Source organism: Ambystoma mexicanum, chromosome 3p (assembly GCF_040938575.1).
Source record: "Ambystoma mexicanum isolate Mex_15411 chromosome 3p, UKY_AmexF1_1, whole genome shotgun sequence".
NCBI lineage: Eukaryota > Metazoa > Chordata > Amphibia > Caudata > Ambystomatidae > Ambystoma > Ambystoma mexicanum.
The window spans coordinates 161,178,044-161,203,654 of NC_090925.1; the positions used below are offsets into that span (position 1 = coordinate 161,178,044).

Here is a 25,611-nt window from a genome sequence, read left to right on the forward strand (position 1 = left end):
TTAAATACCTTCTCTGGGACGGACTACTGTCTCCCAGAGCATGGAAAGTTAAATTGACTTTACTAGTTTCTTTAAATTTACAGACCCAGCACACACTATCCTCCTATAGAGTGCTGGAGGGGTTGCATAGCTTCCCTTGAGTCAAAAAACTCATGTAACAGTCAAATGTTACCCTTGACTACTTTAAATGGCTGGTGGCAGTGGTTTAGATCAAACTATCATGATTTTTCCAGACCACTAACAACAGTAGTTCAAAATCGGGTCAGCCATGTTTTTCAATATGGTGCCCCAGACCTATCTGTAAAACAGACTCCTGTCGACTTTTTTCACCATTTCTTTTAGGAAAGGTCCTTCTTGTGTTTGTCTCTGCGCGCCAAACCAGGTTTGGTCCCTTTGTTCATTGGCCTTTGGCAGGCTTCAGTGCTGAAGCCCTCCTCTGGCGACTGAGTTTCGGAAATCTTTTCGGCAAAGTTTGTGAAACTTTCCCGACTTTGAAGACTTGTCCTTCCCTAAACATTGGTCTAACTTTTCACCTAGCCAAACTCTTCTAAGATCCGTGGCAAAGACTTAACCGTTTGCTACCAGAATTGTGCCATCCAATAAAAAGACTCTGAACCATTGATTTTGGCCTAGGCCTATGAACTGAATCACTGGTTGTAGTTTACTGAAACCGTTTGCCCTGCCTATGCAAGGATTTGTGCTGTTGATTCTTGTAACCTTGTCTTTTTACCACTTTGAAAAGTATCTGCCATTTTGCTCCCTCCCACTTCAAGGGAGCTGAACTTGTTCAGTAACTTATTGGTTGTGTAATTTTGGTTTATTAGTATATGATCTTGAGCTGCTCTTGCTAGTGTAATGTTTTCAAACTGACTGCGTAAATAAATGTATATTCTTTTACCAAGAAACCTTGAGAAAGTGTTTGTTTGAATCACTGTATTTATTGGCCCTTTGTGTAACTGGCAGCTCGGCCATTGCTACCACTTTACTGTGTAGTAAAGGCTTGTACCAAAGGTGAAATTGTACTTGCACTTGTAGTCTTAATTGTGTGTAGTGTTCCCAAAGGGTACTGCACATGATTCTGCCTAACACTGACGACCGTGCCCATTTTGAAGAAACCTATTTCTGGATGTGAAAATCCCTTTTCCTACAAACACATCTCCCTCCTGCTTCCTCATTTTGAAATCCTACAGCCATTGATTTCAACCATCTCATGAGCAAGCTAGAGACCAACAACAATGTGTGTTCCCATACAGAGCTTCCTGCCTGATTCCTCCCACTTCTAAGAGATTGCATAAGAGGTGTTGCTATGACCCCATGTATTCGTGTGCAATGTATCAGGATGTGAGCCTCAACACTCGGGTTCCACAAGCTTTAATTAGACGACCTAATCACCTTTCCTGACTAACACTGAATGATCTTTATTGGGGTGCCTGCTGGATGTTGCAGCCCTCGCTTCTGGGAATCAAGCTCTAGACCTGGATCACACTGATACTAGGTTACTTTGTATCGCTAGCGCTGTCTAAGGAGCTATGTTATTTTGTAACACAGTAAGTGTTCCTACCACTAAAGTATATATTCCCCAGACATAAGATAGGCTTAGACTGCCTTGCTGGAATTTGGGACTGTGATCTGGCAAATGAGCCCATACCTCTGCAATGAGTGTTTCCCACACTACTGAGCCATCTTCTGAAAAATCATAGCATTCAAGTGTGTCAGTAGGCATTTCACCTTTCAGGATCCATGTGATCAATGCATTCCCCACGGAAATGATGTGAATGCTGCTGGAGTTGTGCTGTAGAGAAAGGACAGATAGGCAGGTGCTCAAACTAGAGTGCACATGAATGGAGTGCAGAGGATGTGCTATTTTCATCTGTGCTCATTTCAGAGTAGTGCTGGTAACCTTATTCTCGAAGGTGACTTGCGCATTTCAGGGGTGGCTAAACAGTAGCGTAAAGATGCACTCCCCAGCCCGCTTAAATACATTGATGTAGGGGCGTGCTCTCAACACTTATGTACTAATGTACTATAGGGTCACAGCACCCACTTGGGTGCCTGGACCATATTTCAGAGTGGCATGCCCTTAGAGCACCTGTCACTGTGAAATGTGGTAACATTCAAAAAACATTTCTATCCTTGTTTGAGGGATAGAAATGCAAGTGGGAGACGACCAGCGGATAACACTGCTGCTCTCCCACTTCAGAAAGAATGCATGAAAAGATTTTAAAATGTACCTATCGTGCATTGGGCCATCGGATGCGCATAGTCCAAAGCAGCGCAATGGAAAATCTTTCATTTTTTGCACATCCCATTTTTGGATTCAGGGTGTGCACTGAACTGCGCACAAATGCCCCCTTATTTGTGCAAATGAGCAAAGAGAAAGAAAAGGGGCAACTGAATGTGAGCGTCTAAGATGCACACATTCAGAAGCCCTTTGTGGAGTTGGGTGCACCTTTTTTTTGGCCCACGTGATGAGATGCGTAGTTTTGGGATTCCAGCTTACTTGATATATGATATGATAGGTTATTTATAATGCGCTTAATACCCAGAGGTTTGCGAGAGCAGACCCGGAGATCGAACCTGTGTTGCTCTGTGTCGACTTGCTTCCAAGACGAGCACGTTGCCACTGAGCTACCCTCCCGAGACTCAGCGACCACAGGATTCATTGATGAGAACAGAATGTGGTCGTGAACAACCGTCAGGCAGCAGTTTGGAGCTTTTGCAACTCACCATAAAACATCCTGCCATGTTTTGTAAATCATGGGCACAGATTTTGAGTCAGGCTGTCATGTGGGGACCCTGGGCTCGAGCCCCTTTTGCCCTCCCAAAAAAACGTCTCTGCTTAACAAGCTCTCTCTATCAAGTCTCCCCTTACTGCCTTCCTCCTTTACCTCAGAGGCAACTTGCCACTGGAATGCTCTCCCGCCTGACATCAAGGCAGCTCAGTGAGTCAAGGTTTCCAAGACCGGTTTCCCCTGCTAGCCAGTGAAGCTTCGCCTTCCACCATCCCACTCTTACTTTGCCCCCATATTTCTCCAACCCACCCAAACCTGTTGCAAGCATGTCATTATGTAACTGCCGGTTGAGCATTCATTATATTTCTGTATATGATTGTGTTGTTGACTGTCCTCACCAGATCCTAACCCAGCAACACCCAGCCTCTTACTAATCGCCTATTCGAATGGATTGTGTCCTCCCACGTATTCCTCATCTTTAGATATGTTATCTCCCAGCTTTGCTGCTTCGGAATTTATTTTTCACCAGAGGGCGCTGTGTTCAAGGCTGCAGAGTTGTAGTCCCTCGAGGGCGGCCATTGAGCATCAACGTCATCCGCTGGATAAAGGGCTCAAGCAGCGCCCGTTACCTCAGTTACGTTTTTCCAAGCAACTGCTTCGTGTCACGAACGGCTCATCAGGTATTTTGTTGCCAATGTCCTCAGCATCTACTCCCACCACACCCAAGACAGGTTTCAAAAATTGCCAGAAGTGTGGTAGGAAAATGTCAATATCCAACCCCCATAGGAATTACTTCTGGTGTCTCAGCCCAGACCATCGGGTTGACGAGTGCGGTTCCTGTCAAGCCATGTCCAATTAGGCTCTTAGGGAACGTAGAGCTAAGCTGGCGGTGGGGGAGGAAACTTGCAAGTCTTCTAAAAGACAAAAAGATTCAGATGAATCTAGTCGAAAATCTCGACATGGGTCGAGGAGGATGAGATCGAAGAGTTGTTCTAGTAAATTCTCCTCGTCTTCAACTAAGAAGTCAAAAAAGCAACGTCACAGGTCTTCTTCCTCCTCTGAGAGGAGAGTGACTTATCCATCCAAGCACGATTACCCTGAAAAATGGGAGGCCTTTAGGGCTTCAATGCTTAAAATATTCGAGAAAGCGACCCAGACCCCCTCGAAGATGCCGTGTGGAGATCATGCCTCTACCCACTCTAAAAGTGACAGAGGGAGATCAAAGACTAAACACGCGAGGACCGAAAAAGAGTCGACAGTGTCATCAAGGGAAAGTTCCTTGACGTCTCGTACTAAGACAAAACCTCTGGTGCATAAATCGGTGGGAGCGGACTCGACATCGAAGTCGAAACTCGACTCGACACAGTCGACGACTACTGCATTGAAACCGTCAACGAAAATGGCGTCGACACGTTTGACTGTATCAAAGCCTTCTTTGACAGTATCGAAGCCTCCTTCAAAAACGTCAAAGCCAGCGTCTTCTTTATCGACGCCTTCGACGCCTTTATCTAGGCATTCTTCAATCCCGCTACCCAAGTCGACGCCATTGCTCATGCCTAAATCGATACCACCCTCTTTACCTGAAAAAGCTTTCCATCCTCAACCCAGATAGGAATTTTTCAGATCCATGTCATCCATTTTTGAAGAACACTCCTCTGAAGTGGATGTCACTTCAGCTGGAGTTAGGTTTGGAACAAGAGAGGTCCCTGAAAAGCTAGTGGACCCGAATTCCAAAATAACAGATCTTTATGACTATCTCCAAAATGCCAGTGGCCTAGACACTTCACCTGAAGTGGAATTTGAGAGACCAGACCCTACAGATCATGCTGATCCTAGTTATAGAAATCTCATGGGAAGGGTCATTGATTTTATGGGTTGGAAGGCAGCTTCCCCAGATTTCGACCAGGATGACATGACAGACATCCTGAGTGAAGGTCCTCTAAAATATCCTGTTCTTCCATTCCACAAAGCACTTCAAAAGAGGGTGATGGTAAATTGGAATACTCCTGATTCTATTTCAGCAGTAAACAAGAATAAATGTGCACCAAAATAAAGGACATCTTTATCAGATCCAGAATATTTATCTAAACATACCTCCCCTGAATATCTAGTGGTTCAAGCTGCAACCTCCACTAGGCAATCAGCTTACCCATCAATACCACCAGACAGGGATGATGAAAAAGTTGATGCTTGGGCCCAGAAAGTTTTTTCTTCGAGCAGCATGGCCCTTAAATCGACTAATGTTGCTTGCACTTTAGCAAGATTTACATATACCCTGTGGGACTGCATGACATCAGCGGCTGAACGCATCCGGGAAGGTGAGGAAAGGGATGGTTTCATGGCTATTGTAAAAGATGGTAGAGAGGCTATGGAGGAATGCCTTCAGTCAGGACTGGACACTTCAGATAGTTTAAGCAGGTCCATGGCCTCTAGCACGGTCCTACGCAGGTTTGCATGGTTAAGGAAATCTGACTTTGCACCTGATGTGCAGTCTAGATTACTTAATATGCCCTTTGACGGCTTGAGGTTGTTTGGCAGCAAGGCAGACAAGAGCTTGGAGAAACTGCAGACCTCAAAATCTGCAGACGGGCTAAAAAACGGTGGTGTGGAAGGTTGCCCAGAGCAATGCCAGTGGCTTTGATTTATTAAAAACCTTCCAGCCATCACTTTTTTGGTTTCAGTTTGTCTCCCTATGTGAGAGAGGGTATGCCCAGACGTGGGTCCCTTGCTCGCTGCGCCATAGGAAACCAAGCTGCACCTCACTGAGGAGGCCCAACAAGGCCAAAACATGCCTGGGGTTGCTTGTGTTTCTGTGCAGAGGGGACCTGGCCTAGCAGTTCGGGCAGGGCGGCTCCCATTGGTGGCAGTACCTGACTGATTTGCATATGGTTGGGCCCCTTTTGCAATGGTGCAGATGGGCTAAACAACAGTGGTGTGGAAGGTTGCCCAGAGCAATGCCAGTGGCTTTGATTCATTCAAAACCTTCCAGCCATCACTTTTTTGGTTTCAGTTTGTCTCCCTATGTGAGAGAGGGTATGCCCAGACGTGGGTCTCTTGCTCGCTGCGCCATATGAAACCAGGGTGCACCTCACTGAGGAGGCCCTACAAGGCCGAAACATGTCTAGGGTTGCTTGTGTTTCCATGCAGAGGGGACCTGGCCTAGCAGTTCGGACAGGGCTGCTCCCATTGGTGGCAGTACCTGACTGATTTGCATATGATTGGACCCCTTTTGCAATGGCGCAGACGGGCTAAAAAAAGGTGGTGTGGAAGGTTGCCCAGAGCAATGTCAGTGGCTTTGATTGATGGTGGTTGTGGCAGCGAGTATCAGAAGAAGGGGGATTCACGTCTACCCTTATCTGGACGATTGGCTAATCAGGGCAAGTTCACCCGAACAAGCCCAGGAACATCTGGCCTTGACCTGCCACTTCTTACACAGTCTGGGCTTCTCCCTCAATTACAAAAAGTCACAAATGATTCCAAGTCAAAGACTCCACTTCATCAGAGCAGTCCTGGATACTTCCTCAGAGAAAGCTAGGAGAGAGCTCACCACATTCTGCAGATGGTAACGAAGTTTCAAAATTGACCAACATCTACCAGCATTCGACTTTCTAATGTTGCTAGGCCTTATGGCATCCTGCATTTTTCTGATGCCAGAGGCCAGATTGAGGATGAGATCCCTTCAATGGGCCCTCAGGACTCAATGGTCCCAATTTTTGGGGGAGATGTCAGATCTTCTGCAAGTCTGGACCAAAGTGGCTCAAGGTCTCCTATGGTGGGCTTGCAGGGAGAATATCCTCAAGGGGGAAACTTTTTGGCAACCATGGCCGGAGATAACGGTAGTGACGGATGCTTCACTCACGGGGTGGGGAGCCCACACCAATGATCTGACAATCAGCGGTCATTGGTTTCCATCAGAGTCCAAACTACACATCAACCTTTTGGAGCTGGGGGGCAATCAGACTAGCGCTGAAAGCCTTTCTGCCCTCTTTACGGGGAAAGAATTTCCTAATAACGACGGACAACACAGTGGCCATGCACTACCTCAACAAAAGAGGAGGGATAGTATCACTCCCACTGTGCTGAGAGGCAATGCAGCTCTGGTTCTGGGCAATGCAAGAAGGAATCTCTCTATCGGCAGTTCACCTAGCCGGAGAGCTGAACACGGCGGCGGGACGCTCTGAGCAGGCCCAGCACAGTCTCTCATGAATGGGAACTAGCTCAGGAAGTCATTCAAGAGATCTTTGCCCTTTGGGGAACCCCTCAAGTGGACCTGTTCGCAACCGGTGCCAACCAGAAGTGCTAACTGTACTGCTCAAGGGAATTTCCCCCAAGAGGGGCTCTAGGGGACTTGTTCATAGTGGACTGGGTATTTCCACTCCTTTAGGCATTTCCTCCTGTGATTCCTCAAGTGATCAGGAGGTTGAGAAAGTTCAGGAAAACCATGATCCTAATTGCCCCGGATTGGGCCAGGAGGACGTGGTACCCGGACCTTCTGGACATGTCCATCTGCCGTACAATACGTCTTTCACAAAGAAAGGATCTTCTCTCGCAAGAGGAAGGTCGGGTTCTCCATCCAGAGGTCAAGACACTCAGCCTTCATGCATGGTCTCTGAGAGGCTGAGAAATAAGGATTGGGACCTCGTGGATGACTTAATGGAGATTTTGCTTTCGGCCAGCAACAAAATCCCTGTACCACTGTTAAGTTCAGTAACTGGTGCAGGGATAAGAATGTGGATCCATTCATTTTTAATACTCCAATAGTACTTTCTTTTCTCTTACACTTAGCCAATTTGGGGCTCCAGGTTGGCACTGTAAAGGGATATCTGGCAGCGCTATCTATCTTTAAGCGTTCCTCTGAAGAGGTGTCCTATTTTAAAATGCCCTTAGTAATTCAATTCTTGAAAGGGATAACAAATGTGTACGCCCTGACACCTTTTCAGGTGCCTATTTGGGATTTGAATTTAGTCTTAAAATTTCTCATGTGTGCCCCGTTTTGAACCTTTACATTATTGCCCATTAAGACTTCTCACTCTTAAACAATTCTGTTGGTGGCTATAACATCAGCCCGCAGGGTAAGTGAGTTGCAGGCAATGTCTTGTAAGCCTACTCACACCATTTTCCATAGGGACAACGTTATTCTAAAAGTCAAACCATCTTTCTTGCCTAAAATAGTTTCTTATTTTCATCTGTCACAAAACATTACCTTACCTTCTTTTTATCCTCCTCACGCTAGTAAGGAAGAAGAAAGGTTGCATAGACTGGACCCAAAAAGGGCTCTCAGTTTCTACATTTCCAGTTTGGCAAACCTTTGACAATGTGACCAACTATTTGTTGGGTATACTGGACACAAATTGGGCCTAGGAGTGTCTAAATAAACTCTATCAAGATGGATAATTCTAGCAGTCTCTGAATGCTATACATTGGCTGGAAAAGAGCTTCCAGATGGATTAAGGGCTCATTTAACTAGAGGCATGGCAACTTCCACGACTCTTCAGAGGGGTGTCCCGGTGCAGGATATTTGTGCTGTGGCCACCTGGTCGTCAATGCACACCTTTGTGAAGCATTACTGCTTGGACTCTACTTCATACCAAGGAGGACTATTTGTAAAAGTTGTCCTTCATTAAGTCCATAATTAAAAATTTGAGTGCTCCCATCTCCAAAATTACCACTGCTATGGGAGTCTATCATAACATGAGAAATACGTGGGAGGACACAATCAATTTGAAGAACAAGTTACTTACTAACTGTGATGTTCTTTCGATTGGATGTTCCTCCCACGTATTCCTCATCGACCCTCCCAACCTAACCCTCCGTACAGTTTCCGCCAGTTGCACTCTAACTCAGTGGTCGAAGTGTACTAAAAGAAGTAGTGGAACTATTTTCCCTACTGGTCTGCCCCGCTCACCACAAACCCCATCTCTGCACCCCCTTCCACACGCAATCTAAACCTCCAAACAAACACACCTGATATTTATGGGAATGTGCAGTGCAGTGCACTGAAATGCAAGCTTCAACTTCTTCCTACACTTTTATTTTAAAATTAAACCATTCAAGAATGGTTTCTTTTTACAATAAAAGAATAAAAACTTAAAAATAAAAAGTATGTGAGCGCCGCTCTCGACCGCTCCCACCCACTTCGACCTCTGCTCTAACTTCCCTAAGAGCCTGGGGACTTAAAACCTGATCAGCTGATGCGACCATGAACACCGTAAAAACAGAACTCAGGTAACGGGCGCTGCTCGAGCGCTTTATACAGCGGCTGACGTCAACGCTCGACGGCGGCCCTCGAGGGACTATGACTCCGCGTCCTCGAACACAGCACCCTCTGGTAAAAAAAAGAATTGCGAGCCAGCAAAGCTGGGAGACAACATATCTAAAGATGAGGAATACGTGGGAGGAACAACCAATCGAAAGAACGTTACAGTTGGTAAGTAACTTGTTCTTCTCAGCAGCTTGCTTAAAAGTCCCTGAATTACGACTGCCTTCGCTGCCTCCTGCACTATGCACAGCGCATCGGTTTGAAGCACCAACTTGATCTACCAAATAGGTATAAATCAATACAAATACGTGCGCTGCCCTAACTAGGGCCATTCCGAGCTGGTACATCAATGTGTCCAGGATGCCACAGTTCAGGGTATTTCACTGGATACGCTGGGCATTGGTGAGGGCACCCATCACCCCAGGACTCTGATTGTTAGGAATGAGAAACAATAAGGGGTGAAACACTATTTTCTGAGACACGGCCATAGCAAAACAAGACGTGATTGCTGGAAGGTTTAGAATTAATCTTAACCTCGGGCATTGCTCTGGGAAACGCTCCAGACCCTCGTTATTTGCCTGCCGAGCCATTACAAAAGGGGAAAGACCATATGCAAATCAGACCTGGTCTCATCTCAAAAGGGGCAGTCCTACCCAAACTGCTTGGTCACATCCACCCTAAATGCCAGCCATCCATCCCGCCAGAGTTAATCACATGGATTAGGTGGTCATTTCGATGAAGGAGACTTGAGGAAGAGTTTGCGGTACTGTGGGACTCTAATTTGACTCATTATATAGAGGGGCTTAGACTCCCCAGGATTCTCTGCCAATGAGCTGTTAGACAGGAAATAACGAAATAAATGGAGAACCAACTCGTCCGATCATTGAGACAGAGTCTGGACTAGTCTGTGAGCAAAATGACCAGTGAAAGGGACACTAGTAAGCGTGTTAGTTGCATGGATGATTCTCTTACAGTCAGGACATTATTATGGAAGAAGAGGGAGCCAGAGTGGGGTGGAGTCTGGGGGAGAAATCGGCTTGTAAGCATGGGTTTCATTGCATCCGTGGTGTTGTGTCGGTAGACGCTAGTTTTGATTTCTATTTAGCCTTGTGGCATACTGCGCTAGCGGCTCTGCAGTTGATTTTGGTCTGCCTAGAATGGTGTATTCTCCAGCCCTGTTCCACCTGCATACTCTACTTCGATCGTAGGCAGGGTGGTGGAAAATCAAGACCCTTGGAATTAAGATTTGCAGGAGCCTCAGAGTGGACATGATTAAAGGTAATGAGTCTCGTTATGAGTCTTGCGGTAACCCTGCCAGTGCTACCGGCGGATTGACGCCAGACACGTAACATTTTACCGTGCCTGACTTCCTGTGTCACCGCGACATTACAAGTCCCAGCTTCACGGGAAGGGAAGTCAGGAGCCGGATTTCATAACTCCCCACACCCATAGAGTCCAATAGGACTCTATGGGAGTGGGGTGATGGAAGCACTGGCACCATTGCAAACGTTGCTGGCGCTTCCGTGAAGAGTCAGTCTACTGTGACCACTGCGCATGGGAGGGTCTGACCTGTCGGTCGCAGCAGCCCAGGCAAGCAAGCTTGTAATTTGCTGGTCTGAAACAAGAGTGCCAGTGATTTCCAGACCGGCAATGTCGTAATGAGTCCCAATCACTCCAGCAATAGCTTGTGATACATTGTACAGGCAAAACCTGGTACAGAGGAGCATGTCTTCCATAAATCACTCAGTATGAGAATGTGGTGACAGGGTGGCTGAGCAGTGTGTGGCTGGACGCTTGCGAATTGTCCACTGAGGGTGGTGTGTTGGCACATGGCTGGCCAACAGTTTAGTGTCTTCACATCCATGTGTCCTTGATGAAAGATCCAAAAGAGTACCGTGGCCGACATCATGGAGAGGACTGTGGTAGGCACAGTAGAGCTAACCACACATTTTGAAAAGCAGGACATCAGAGAGACCAGGAGATCTTGAGGCAAAGGGGGGCGGGGAAATGAAACCGAGGCATTTGGATTGGAGCAAGAAACAAGGGATTATGGTGGGCTAGAGTGTGGATTTAAAGAGCCCTTTTGGGGAAGGCATGGAGAAAGCATGTGTGAAACAAGTGCAGCATTAAAATGTATTTTTGGGAATAGAGTACCCTAAACTGTATATCATTTGGACACTGCAAGTGATCCCTTGGTTACTTGACTTGATAATGCTCCTGTGCAAGCGGTCCGTGCTTATAGTTTCTCCTGGAACACCTCTGTCCTGATAGCACGCAGGTATCCCACACTTAATGGACTTAACCTAGTGAAGGCTTTATCTCAGCTCAGTACAGCCATGGCTTCAGCGAGACCTCATCAGTACCTAATGTTGCTATGTGCGTACAAAAAGTAATGTCTGCGTGGAGCAACTCTGATCGCCTTGGTGGGACTTTGCACTTGCAAGGTCATACAGAGCCACTCACACAATGTGCAATTTTTCCCTTTGTTTGCTCTCTTCTGGAAACCAATGGGATCTACAGGGTCCTCCATTTGTTCTTTGGATAGACCGTCCATTTGGGATTGCCCAGACATCTTCTTGATACTTTGGCTCTAAAATATTGCCACCTGGCTGCTTCTATGTCAAGACCCGAGGCTTCCTATCTACAATGCATGTTCCTCTTTATCTACTCGTCCAGCAGCAAAGAAAAAATACACTTGAAAGAACGTTATTAACAGCTGTAAGCAAGTAGCTGAAACAGAGCTCCAAAGGAGGCAGGGCCATGACCCTCAAAACAGCCAATCACGTGCTTGCAACGAGTTCCTCTTCTTCTGATTGGCTCAGCACATACGTATCTCCCATTAACAGTAGTACTCTTTCCTGTGTGACAAGCGTTTGTTCCCTGTCATTCAGTTAGTTATTTGTGGTTTTCCTTACAATTTCTATAGCTAGTCACAGTGTGCTGGGGCAACATGTCAATGTGTTTTTGACTTATATAGTGTATACTCGTGGCAGACACTTTTATAAATAGGGTGTTATATTTTAATGTGGAAGCAGCTTACAAGAGACAGCAGTGGCGAAGTAGTTAGGTGTCTGACTTTCAGCAATGGGTTGCTCCTGCATTGGTGCAGTTTTGGCATCTCGGGCACCAGGGCGAGCTCGGCTTCAGGCTCAACAGCGTATTTCCCTTTCCTTCTTCCCCAACAAAACACACGTTCTTTTCGCCACGCAAGCAGCCTTTTTCTGTGCCCGTGGATCCGTAAAAATTGCGGTAAAAAAGGAAGCACGCTTTTGCCACCCTTTTTACTGATCCACTGAAATGGTGACAATTTATCACGTAGAGTTAGGGAGCAGGACGGCCTTAACATGTCTGCCTGTTTTACCCACACCCCACCTGATAAATGTGGCAGCATTACCGGATGCATGCATTTAATGCGGGAAGTGAAGCAATGGATTCCTAAGGAATCCAAATGAAATGGCAACCTGGTAAAAGCAGGTGGGGTCTGTATCGATGCATTGTAAATGCCTCCCACAATCATTAATTATGGGATGAATTTACACTTCTGCACAAACATAGTGCAACACTAAAGACTAGAGGCCATTTTACTCTTTCCTTTTCCACTATGTGGTGGAAAAGATAAAAATTGCATGGAGCAAACCCCACCTTGTTTCTGTGCAGGAGCCGGCCAGCAGCCTGGGCCTCAAGCTGGGCATATACCCTTGGAATAGCAGAAGCATGATATGATATATGATAAGTCATTTATAATGCTCCTGTACACAAGTGTTTCTAGGCAGAACAAGACAAGGGAGGGAAGACAGAGGGAGGACAAAACAAACAATCTTACTAGGCCTTGTGTTATTCAGATTGTGCAAGTGTGAGAGAAGATGACAAGTGACAAGGGGGATAGTGCAGTGGCAAGACACAGTAACTGCTGCCTAAGTGCTGCCTGGGTGGTGGCTCCAGTAAGTGCAGAGAGGCAGGGCACTGTAGGGTTGCAGACACAGTCCCTAAGTGGGCGGGAGGCCAGAAAGCAGTGCAAGGGGCTACTGGTCATGCAGGAACATGGTGCCCGAGAGGTTCAGTATGGTGGTCAGGAAACCAGTAAGCGCAGCAGACAGAAGCATCAGCAGGGCAGAGAGAGAGAGAAAGCAGAAGCGCAAGGAATGTCTTGAGCTTCTTCTGGATCCTTAGGCGGTCCTAGTCAAGTTTGAGTGTATGGCTTTTGTCCACCATAAAGTGGGAATTGCCTTAAATGGAGTTATGCTAGCCCTAACATGTAACATTCCCATCCACTCCATGGGTGGATGGACTCCCATGAAGGGACAGGGCACTATTTGTTTGCACCATTCCTTTTAGATGTTGGACAGAATTGGTGGCACCAGCACCACTTATGTGTCAAAGCATTAGTAAAACAAAAGGGAGAGAAGCTGGGATGATGAGAATCAGGATATCTGGCTGTCATGGTAACTGGTAATACTTGAGCATGAATTAGCTGCATTACAAAATGTTCATTGTTGTCTCTTCCAGCCACTTAAACCAATGAGTGGATGCATTTTCATGATTGTGCCTTTGCAAAGCATGTGCTTTCATCCCATTCAGCAGCAGAATAATTCTTCCTTTGCGGGCTACTCCGCCTCACCACTCTATGTGCTAGCTACCTCCCGTCATGCATGCAAAACTCTTGTTGGAATACAAGAGGCATGAGTGTATGGTTTTGTCCACCATAAAGTGAGAATTGTCTCAAATTAAGTTATTTTACCCCTAATACGTAACTTTCACTCCCCAGATGGCTTCCTCACCTCCCCTGCCCTCTGCCTTTCCCCCACAGCACACTCTGTTTCTGTGACGCAGTTTGCTTTCAGATGTCAGCTATTCCAGGCTATAGCTGAGGCTACAGAAAGCTTTATGTTGCAAACTCAGTCCCTGGATCTCCTATAACTCCCAAATGTCACCTGGAGTCCCCCAGCAACCTCCCCACCTCTAGACTAAAGGCATGTGCAATCATTTTAACCTGCAAATAGAATAGCTTTTTAACTACTTTTATTTTCCTGTTATCCTCAGCTATAACCGCGGTTATCTCTTGCATTGAGAAAAAACAAGCTAGCGGCTGTTTCATTTCTAAAAAAAAACGGTTTTGGATAAATTCCCGAGATATAGCTATCTGTTTTTTACATCAAATATTTAAATAACTACTGCACGTAATAACTCCCAACCATGCAAGGATTACGAGTCAACTCTTGATGCCCAAGTTGTTTCGGACCAGGTCCAAATCTGTCCAGCGGTTTGGGCTGTGCACTTTGACAAAAATTGCCCAAGTTTGTCTATGGGGAAATGCATGGGAAGTAGGCTGTACTTCTGGAGAAATAAAATGTTTTTGTCTTCTTAATAACTTTTTTATTTTTGAACAAATCTTTACGAAACATTGCAGTCTGGGAGTGGGAGGATCATGAGTGCTTAATCACTTTAGAAATTTCGGTCAAATCTTTTATTCGATTCAAAAGTTTTTTAACAATAGAATTTTGTGGGATTCTTATGGGAGTCTGACTCACCTTAACTACTGGCGCTGACCGCTGCCCTATAATATTGCTTGTTCCCCCCAGCTCTTTCTGAAATGTCATCAGGCCTAGTAAGGTAGTTAATTTCACATCCTTAATGTTCATGGCCTGTAAGAATGTCTTTGTATTTTCCCTTGTTCCCTCCCTTGCCTTGAAGCGCTTTGAAACACATTGTTTATAGGCGCTATATAAATACACTATCGGGGGGCGTGGCTTGAGCTCATGGTGTAGACACATGCCTGCACTGAGCTCCCGTCCAGATCCTGGCCATGATCCTTAGAATGTACGGCAATAGAAGCAAAAACAGGAAAAACAAGCATAAATCCATAAAGAAAGGGGTCCTGCCCTCAGTCGGTGAAAGACCGAAGAGAAACGGAGCCCGCATCCCAGGAAACGAAGACCGCAAACTGGTGCCCCGAGGCAAGCAAAATGGCGGACGGCTCCACTGCTTGGGAGTGAGAAGTAGGAGGGAATCGAGCTTTGCGGCTGCCGGATTGAAAGCTGATAGAGTGTCGGGCGCTGCCTCTGGATCGTGCTCTTCTTCGGAGGGGGCAGCTACCTACCTGAGACGCCGGTAGGAAACAGTACTCTTATGCGAGAGCAGCGGGCTGAGGCCAGTCCCCACGACCGGTCCGGAGGAGGAAGCAGATTCCTGAAGGAGGCTTGGCGGTCCAGCGCGCACAGGAGAGGAAGTGAGATGGCAGTGCCGAGGAGATGGCACGTGTACCAGCGGCTGTGCCGACAATCCTGACCAGCAGTACCTTGGGGCAATGAATCGGGCGAGCCACTGGGGAGTCGAGCACAAGGAGAAACCCGGCAGCGGTGGAACAGCCTGAAAAGCTGGCTTTCAGCAAAACAACGTGGATTGCAAACAGGAAGAAGGCAAGCAGAACGAAACCATCGGACGAACCACAAGCGGCAAGAGGGAACAGAGAAAGTGTCTGCGGCATACACACCAGCTGCTGGACAAAACCCAGGGCAGGGGAAAAACGAGCGAAGAGGCGTGATGGCTGAAGGCACGGGACAAGGAAGGTAAATGGGCACTATTGCTACGGGGGCAAAGGGAGGTAATGCACGTCTGCCCTGCTGTGGCGTGTGATCATTCATGGACATAGGCACAGTTGTGGGACACGTCACTTGGGGAGCAAGATTGAATAGCACTAAAATCCAACGAAATCCAGCACATATTGGAGGAATAGAACAATTACTAAACACTGCCTTGCAAAGCCCTCTGCTCGGTGTGAGGATACCAATGCCACATCATAAGATAACACAGCACGCAGAGCGGCTAGACAAGGACACCGGGCCAAGATAAAGGAAGCTGCAGAACTGGGCATTAGAGCTGGAGCGGATACCAACGCTACATGGGCGGACAGCTGAATTCCAGTCACTCTCGCCAAAGAATTAGTGGGGTACCTGTGAAACACGGGTGGGACAGTCCTTGCTGCGCAAATTAGGAAACACAACAAACAGGAGAAACAAAGAGTACCACAGCTGCAATCAGGTCCCACAGGTGGCTGGTGTGCTAATGGGAGGCAGCACATGGACTAAAGAAGCATAGATCAAACAGGCACTCCAAGACCTGAGTACCTGGGAACGACAGAGCAAGTGCAGAGAAAATCGCTGCAGTACAGCAGCGTATCAAGGAGAAAATCCTGTGGAAGAGGCACTGGGAAGAAGTCCTGCTGAAAAATTAGCAGATACCTGGGAATAAACCATAGGGCGTTGTCATGATGCCTACCCAGCGCATCAGGACCAAGGCCCCCAGCTCCGGGAGCAGGCATCCAGACATTTATTTAAACCTCAGCTGCCACGGCTATGGGCTGTCTGGGTTCAGTCCTGGCGCCTTAGGCGCCAGGCTCATCATAGAAATCAGTCCTGGCGCCATAGACGCCAGGCTCATAGACTTTACTTACCTGATGCAGACCATGCTGCAAAAGAGTCCAAGCCTACATGAGGCCTGGATGGGTCTATTTTGTTACAGGGACTATTCTTTACTCGGGCATGGCTCTAGGGAACTTCTTACCTGGAACTACTTTGGAGGCTATTTAAACCACACCCGAACAGCAGCACATGCTTCGTGTTATTCTGCATCCAGCAGCGTGACGCTCACCGTGCATGCAGACAGCATCCAGTCTTCTGCCACGCCCGCGTGCCTGCAGCCAGTATCCAGTCTTCTGCTACACCTGCCTCGAATCCGGAGCTCCTAGAATAAAGAAGAAGAAAAGGACAAGGTTAGAAAACAAACTTATTTCAAATTCCTCACCTAATTCCGGAACCATTTCATCTCCGGACCTGGAAAGTACATCAATCCTGCATGCGTCGCTTCGCCAGCTCCAGCACGGCGCCATACTCACCAGTTCTCACAGCATATTTTCGATCCGGCACTGTCTCCATCATTTCTCCGCCGTAATCCGGCACCTAGAGGACACAAGAAAAAACAAGGTGAGCCAAGGGAATCAACAAATACAACCTCTTACCACCATAGACTTACCTGATTTACCACTGGCGGTATTATTCAATAACTCTCCACATTTTCATATGCCGCATCTGTAAAGAGGGAGAAAAACAACACGTTAACGCATGCAATAGTTACCGGACAGCGTTGGGTAACACAGACTCTTACCTGAACGCCAGCAGCAGCTACGAGAACTTCTTCTCACGAACTCAGTTGCAACTTAAGGAAGGAAGGGGACAAGAGTGAACATCGGGCACATTGAACTCTTTGAACTTGATACTTACCAATCCCGCCAGGGACTTCAGAGTCAATACTTACCGGAACTCTCCCAACGACTTCAAACCAGTGAAGTAACTGGTATCTACGCACCCCTGCAAGACACGCAGGATGGAGAGCTCATCTTTTACGAACATAAGGTGAGGTTACTAAAGGGATATCGGAGGTGATTAGTGGGGGAGAGTGAGAACAGTTGGGAGGCCATCACTAAAACCCACAGGTGGTTAATCCCTGTCTCCACTTGCAGGAAAATACTTCTTCGGGTCCAGCAGACAAGACTAGGCGGGCCAGTCCAGACAGTCATCTCTGCACTACGCATCACGTTGAAGGAGACCGCAGCTGTCCGGGTCCGATCGACACCCCTGTGGGGTCCAGGTGAGCGTAACAGGCGTTGAAGCATGATGCTAGAAGAGCACACGCCCTGAGCACTGCGGGACACAACATCACTCCTGCAGACCCACACAACCCAAGGTCACCACAGGTGGTTATTTCTCCAACCAGAAAGAACAACATGCCCTCCATCATGGAATCCTTTGCTGCAGCCAAACCACAGGAACAAACACAGAACTCTAATGCAACCTTCACCGAACAAGCAGCTCCAGACAAAGGCAACAAAGACAAGCAAGTGCTCGAAGCCACAGCAGGGCTGCGTACCTTTATCAACACTAAAATAGGAAAGGTCAAATCTGACATGCAGCTGATGTGGCAGGACATGTGTAACCTGCAGAACGCGTGACTATCATAGAGACTGGACAACGGGTAACAGCAGAAACGATGAAAGACCCCCAGTGCTGAGTACAGGAGCTGGAGAAGAGAAACAAAGTCCTGGAAGAGAAAGCAGAAGACGTAGAAGGGCGCTTCAGAGGCAACAATGTGCGCCTGCTCGGAGTTCCATAGGGGACGGAAGGCTCCAACCCCGCGAATTTTGTAGAAACATTACTGCAGCATGAGATAGGCGCTGGCCTCCTTTCACAGGGGTCTGCTGTGGATAGGGCCCACAGATGCTTGCAAAAAAAGCCTCCACCCGAATCACACCCGCAACCGATAATAGCAAAGATCCTGAATTTCCAAGACAGGGAAATCATACTGCGATTTTAACGTGAAGGAGGCGAGATCAGCAGGGACAACTCAAAAATCGCAATATACTCTTACTACACTCCAGCGGTACAGAGAGCGCAGAACTCCTTTGTACCAATCAATACTAGGCTGCGCCAACTAAACCTCAAGTACATGTTGATGTACCCATCAAGGCTCAAAGTGCTATACAAAGGGAGAGTGGTTTTCCTGGAGACCCCAGCCGCGTCCACCATGTGGCTGGAAAACAACAACTTGGTGGAAGGAGAAGAAGCTGTAACATAGCCTGAATCACCAAGACAGGGGGAGGAATACCTACTGACTACTGTATCTTAAAAGGCTAAACGCTGGGGAACGATTCGAAGGAAACACAAAAATGTACAGTAATAGAGTTGTAGTTATGATGGACGGGAGAACTGTGGTTACACCTGGCCTGAGTTAGCAGGCACTTCCATGCGAAAGGACTGGTGCTGGCCTGTTGCTGAGGCACCATAACCTGCCCACAATGTCCCGGATGGGTCAGGAAGGAGCGGGGACACCTGAGCGTTGCAGGACTAGTGTAACCGCTGGGTGGAGTTGGTTGAGTTTGGTTTATTACTGTTTGAAATGTTTTACTGTCTCCACAGTATCTGTTGCAACCAAGATATGGGTGCTAGGCAAAGGGGGAGCAGGCTCTGGGGCAGTACAGGAGGGGTTGAAATTACATGAAAATAGCAGGTGACCTAAGAATACGGACATGGAATGTCAGAGGGATGGGCTCCTACATGCGCAGGAACTGGATCAAGTTGGTCCTGCAGAGGAAGAAAGTCTCCATAGCATTGCTGCAAGAGACACACCTCAATGCTGAATGCAATAACAAGGTGGGTAGGCTTGGGGGGGGGGGGATTTGGGGCAACATACTCCAAGGATGCACGTGGTATATACACCTGGATATGCGGAATAGTACCCTTCCGCCTACTGTCGAAGGAGATTGATGCAGAGGGGCAATACCTAGTAATCAGGGGAAGTATCGAGTAGTTGGAGGTCTGCATAGTCAACTCCTACCTTCCTAACTCTGGAAACCCAGCTTACCTGAATGGGTTGAGTGTGAAACTGGCCCCTCACTGTGATTGCTTCTTCATTTGGGGAGAAGATTTTAACTGTGTCCGGGACCCCACCCTAGATAGATATAGCCTGCCAGCGCAGGGGGTAAGGGCATGCCCATCGCCCCTGAATGCAGTAATAGAAAATCTGGATCTGGTGGAAGTATGGAGGGAGCTGCACCTGGCGAACATGGAATTCTCAAAGTTCTCATCACCTCACAAGCTTTCCACTAGAATAAACAACCTGCTGGTAGGCGGAACACATCCCCCCAAATAGAATCAGCGGATTACCTGGGCAGATCAATATCAGATTACTCACCGTTGCTCATGGTCTGGAGGATGCTGTGCCCTAGACCACCTATACCACAGTGGCACATGTCAGCAGATGTGCTGACTGACGGTGCCTTCAGGGAGGTGCTCCAGAATAGGTTGACAGAATACATAGGTAACAACGTGGGGAGTGTGGACCAATGGGGCGAAATCTGGAAGGCTTTGAAAGTTGTGGTGAGAGGAGAGGCCATTGCAAGTGCAGGTAGAATCAGACAGCAGCCGAGGAATGACCTAGAGGCGGATGAGGAGAGGATTAGACTGGTGGAGGCCACAGCCCAGAGAACCAGGGAAGCAGAGCTAGAACAAGCAACACTCAGGTACAGCTGTCATAGTGCCTGGGTGAGACTGTCGAAGTTCGACTACATCGCAAAGACTACCAGGGCACACTGGGAGGGGGATAAACCGAGTAGACTGCAGCTACAGAAATTTAGATGAAACAGGGACTGTGCACATGGCGCAAATGTCAATTAATGAAACTTTCAGGAAATGTTATGCCCAACTGTACAGCCATGAAAATCTGGAGCGACATATTAGACACGCTAGAGGAAATTGGACTCCCCACGCTAGATAGTACGCAGCGAGAAATGCTGGAAGGGGAACTAACTAACTAATTATTTTTTTGATGCCTTATACATGGAGACTACATTATTCACATAAATGACTAACTTAATTAACATTGCTAAATACTAATTCTAACCTCCATAACATTATAATGTAGTCTCATGTGCAAAATGAGGTGAAAATACATGTTTTGAGTGTATTACTGAAATGCATTTTAAATCCACACTGGCGTTTACTTTAGTTTGCAGGGAGCAGAAGGAATGCTGCAGCAGGAAACCAAAGAGATACAATAATTCTGTTCTGAAGCTCTCATTGTTTGGAACATGAGGGTGGTTACAGAACACACTCTTGTTAATCTGATTGGAGGAGAATTATAGGCAGACATGCCACGTAAAATAATGGGAAGGATCCGAGTTTTGCTAATGGCAAAAATTGCGGAGAGGAATTAGTTTGGGCTGAGCTGTGAAAGCTGACAGAATTCCAAAAGGGTTAGAGCGTTGGCTATGAGAGATATCTTGCGAGCGCTCCCCACACAAGATTTACGGAGGCGTTTCGCGGTGACTGGTCCTGCCTTTTCAAATGGAGCAAGGTCGTGCTGAGCACTTCAAAGAAGTGCTAATCTTGGTAAGATTTGTTCCAAGTGAGGATCATTTGAATGCTGTATGTTTGGCTAAGGTTCATTACAGTGTAGAAAGGTTAGGAAACCACTGCATGTATATTTTTGTCATTTTCAGAATGTGGGAACATTAATCTATGTTTCAAATAGACCTGCTTGTTCTGTTTTGTTTTCTTTTGTACTCCAGAGGCTGCAGTAAATAACCATGGTAAGACTTGATGACATGTATATGTAATTCAATATAATGAGTACCTATGAAAACAAATGGGAGTTTGTGTCATTCATGCATCTGCAAATTATTATTATTATTTTTTACATAGGTAATATCTAAAGGGGAGGCTCATATTAATGCAGTAGTGCATTTGCCAATTTATCAACGCAAGTAAAGTAACAGATAAGAGAAGGTTTGTGTGCGGTATGATGAATGCCCCTTTTTGTGCATGCTGATGGGAAAGGATCTGATTCATAGATCACTGGATGTAAATAAGCCAGTGATACTTTATGACATATATTACTGGATGTAAATAAGCCAGTGATATTTTGTGACATATAGATTACTGGATGTACATAAGCCAGTGATACCAGCCACAACCTATAGGTGGTGCTCTAAATAAAATCATTGGGTTTCCATCAAGGAGGTATTCTAATAGAAAGGAAAGTTTTGCTTTATGAAAGGGTTATAGTATAAGGAAGAAAACCATGCGCACCACTAAATACCACAAAACAAAATACCACTAAATTACCACCAATATAAGCTAACAAGATATGGTCACTAAATTAATATGAGGCCAAACCCAATCTAAATGCAAGACTAATTTACCACCAAATTACCGCCAATATTTTTACAGTAAGAAAATACTGCAAAATCCCAAATTTACCCCAATAAGATAGCTTACAAGTGATTAATGGGGTAATTCATAGAATTCAGCGCACAAGTGGAGCACGCAGCTGGCGCACAGTGTGCACGTGCAGCAGTCTGCGTGAGCCGCGTGCGCCAAAATCAATTTCTGTGCACAGCGTATTCATGGATTTTAACATCCATTACCAGCCGTGGCGCAGAGTGGCGCAGCGACCCTGCAGCAGCGCCAGTTATGCCCCCAACCCCTCCCCGTGCGCCATGAAGAGTGCACAAATCCCATACATGGTGTACAGGCCAGTGGACCAGCATAAAGCCCCCCAATCATGAAAACGTCTGTAAAAATCCCCGTGCACCCCTCTGAATACACGTACCCCGCTGCGTGGGAAGTGTTACATGCGATTGGCCCTGTGCGAGCGGGTACGTGTATTTCAGGGGTGTGCGGGAAGTTTGCGAGCGGTGTACATGTATTTTGGGGGTGCACGGGAAGTTTGCGAGCGGGGTACATGTATTTCGGGGGTGCACGGGAAGTTTCACACACGATTGGCCCTGTGCGAGTGGGGTACGTGTATTTCGGGGGTGCGCAGGACATTTTACACGCAATTGGCCCTGTGCGAGTGGGGTATGTGTATTTCGGGGGTGCGCGGGAAGTTCTACACGCGATTGGCTTTGGGCGAGTGGGGTACGTGTATTTCAGGGGTGCACGGGAAGTTTGCGAGCGGGGTACGTGTATTTCAGGTGTGAGCGGGAAGTTTCACACGTGATTGGCCCTGTGCAAGCAGGGTACGTGTATTTCGGGGGTGCGCGAGAAGTTTTACACGCGATTGGCCCTGTGCGAGCGGGGTACGTGTATTTTGGGGGTGCGCAGGAAGTTTGCAAGCGGGGAACGTGTATTTCGGGGGTGCATGGGAAGTTTGCTAGCAGGGTACATGTATTTCGGGGGTGCACGGGAAGTTTCACACGCGATTGGGCCTGTGCGAGCGGGGTACATGTATTTTGGGGGTGCGCAGGAAGTTTTACACGCGATTGGCCCTGTGCGAGTGGGTACGTGTATTTCGGGGGTGCGTGGGAAGTTCTACACGCTATTGGCCTTGGGCAAGTGGGGTACGTGTATTCTGAGGGGTGCGCAGGGTGTTTCACACACGATAGGCCTTGGGCGAGCGGGGTACGTGTATTCCTGGGGTGCGCGGGAAGTTCTACATGCGATTGGCCCTGTGCAAGCGGGGTACGTCTATTTCGGGGTGCGCGGGGAGTTTCACACGCGATAGGCCTTGGGCGAGCGGGGTACGTGTATTCCTGGGGTGCGTGGGAACTTTCACATGCGATTTCGCTGTGTGAGCGGGGTACGTGTGTTCTGAGGGGTGCGCAGGAACTTTCACACGTGAATTCGCTTGCAGAGCGGGGTACGTGTATCTAGTGGGGTGTGCGGGGTGTTACACACATGAATTGCCAGTGTGGGTCCTCTCAGGTGTGCCCTCGCCCCCCTCCCCAGCCCCTGCAGTCAGCCCACACCACAGGGGACTACCCTGCACCCCTGGTCATGTCCCGCAGGCAGCCCATCCACCATGGGCATGCCTCCCAGCCAGACCACATGTCACCTTGCACTAGTGATCACCGACTCATGTCCCTCAGACCCCCACCCACCCAGCATTGAGGGGCGCCTGCCAGCAGGCCCTGACTCATGTCCCTCAGCACCCCCACCCACCCAGCATTGAGGGGCACCTGCCAGCAAGCCCTGACTCATGTCCCTCAGCACCCCCACCCACCCAGTATTGAGGGGCACCTGCCAGCAGGCCCCGACTCATGTCCCTCAGCACCCCCACCCACCCAGCATTGAGGGGCACGTGCCAGCAGGCCCCGACTCATGTCTCTCAGCACCCCCACCCACCCAGCATTGAGGGGCACCTGCCAGCAGGCCCCAACTCATGTCCCCCCAACACGTCATAAAGATGCACAATCATGGGCCTCGTGTGCACCAAAATCCCACAGCACGCCACCCCAGTCTTGAGAGGCAATCAAGTCCCCAATCCACCCCACACTGAAATGGCTATTCCATGACACAAACCGAAAGTCAACTATATACATCAAATCATGTCCCTCACACACACACACTGGGTACTACATGATATCACATATGCCATAAACAGTGCACGATCAACCAATGAGATGTGTGGACATTGATCTTTGTGTACTAGGCCATCATAGGCGTACAGTCCATATTGTGCATGTCCCAGACACACACAGTGCCACGAGTCCCGTGTCCATGTATCAGCCACCAGGCGTGAGTGCTAGAAGCATACATCAATGAGATGCTGATGAATGTCACGGCCCTCCGGTGCCTCGCAGACTCCTTGAGGTGCTGCCACATCCCCACCCTCATCATGACTATCATCAGGTGCTTGCAGTTCTGCGTCAGGGGGCATGGGCACATTTCTACGTACGCACATGTTGTGGAGCATGACACATGCCATCACCATCTTTGCAACCTTCTCATGGCGGTACAGGAGTGCCCCGCCAGACCTGCTGAGGCAGCGGAAACGACCCTTCAGTAGGCCGAATGCCTGTTCAATGACTACACGGGTACGTGAGTGGGCATGGTTGTAGTCCTCCTCATGCTGGTCCCGTGGGTTCCGGACTGGTGTGAGGAGCCATCTCTTCAGTGGATATCCAGCATCACCTGTATGTGGACGACAAACGTGTGATGTGTAATGCCATTGCTACGTACGCACACCCCCCCCCCTTCCTGCCAGGTCATTGCCGAATCACATACCCCACATTATCATGCATGTAATGAGACTCACCGAGTAGCCAGGATCTGTTCCCTGCGTGTAGCTCCATGTAGCGTGGTATTGTAGAGTTCCTCAAGACCATAGAATCATGGGTTGATCCAGGGAATCGGGCACAACAATGTGTAATGATCCTGTTGGAGTCACACACCATTTGTACATTCAGAGAATTAAATTGTTTTCGGTTGCGGTACTGGGCCTCCATGGCATGTGGGACGACCAATTCCACATGGGTGCAGTCGATGGCACCAATGCAACCCGGTATGCCGCCAAGTGCATGGAATCCCACTTTTGTGTTGGTAATTTCCTGCTCCGAGCGTGGTAGGGAGATGTAGTCGTCTGCGTGCTGCAGGAGGGCATCGAGCACTTGCAATAGTGTCCGTGAGAACAGTGGCTGAGAAATGCCATGCAACTGTCCGACTGTGTGCTGGTAGGTGCCTGTGGCCAGGAAGTGTAGTACAGACACCACCTTCAGTAGGGGTGGGATGGCGGTTGGGCTATCTATCATGCTGACAAGGTCAGCCTGTGTCATGTCCACAATGGCGGCTATGGTGTCCCGGTCCAGACGGTAGAGGGTGTGGATCTGCTCATCAGTGAGGTTGAACGGATGTGCTCGGAGGCGTGGGATTGCGGGCTGCCTGCGTGGTGGTAGTGGCTGTGCTGGCGGCCCTTGCTGGCCCTGCCTTGCCCTCCTCCTCCTCCTGCGTCTCCTCCGTGCGGCCGGTTGTAGTTGGTGTTCGTCTTCTTCTTGGAGTTGGAGTACTTGCAGTGCTATCATGTCCCCCAGGGCCAACATCGCGAGTCCTGCCGGTAGCATTTCGGTGTGGTTGTGGGAGGAGACTGGCTGTGCAATTTATGTGTTATCAGGCTGTATGGCCTCCACCTGTGGTGATTCATTCCACCTGTGCAAACTGCTCTCCCCTTTGGCCGAGCACGTCCCGCGCACAACGCTGCAATTCGGGGAATGGCATCTTGCTATTGCAATCATGTATTTGTACCCGATGGCCGTGTAACATTGGTTGATATGTTCATTCTGCTGTGGTCCCA

The 25,611-nt window shown here is 48.1% G+C and overlaps 1 protein-coding gene across 1 annotated transcript in view; it reads left to right on the top strand.

The window, feature by feature from the left end:
- The first annotated feature begins 15,262 nt into the window (after positions 1-15,262).
- The window catches only part of LOC138579838 (ovostatin homolog 2-like), a 149,058-nt gene continuing 138,709 nt past the window's right edge, over positions 15,263-25,611 (top strand). Inside the window, exon 1 of the mRNA XM_069650069.1 lies at positions 15,263-15,557. Coding sequence (XP_069506170.1) covers positions 15,532-15,557 — 26 coding nt within the window. The 5' untranslated portion in view covers positions 15,263-15,531. The remainder of the gene's footprint in view (positions 15,558-25,611) is intronic.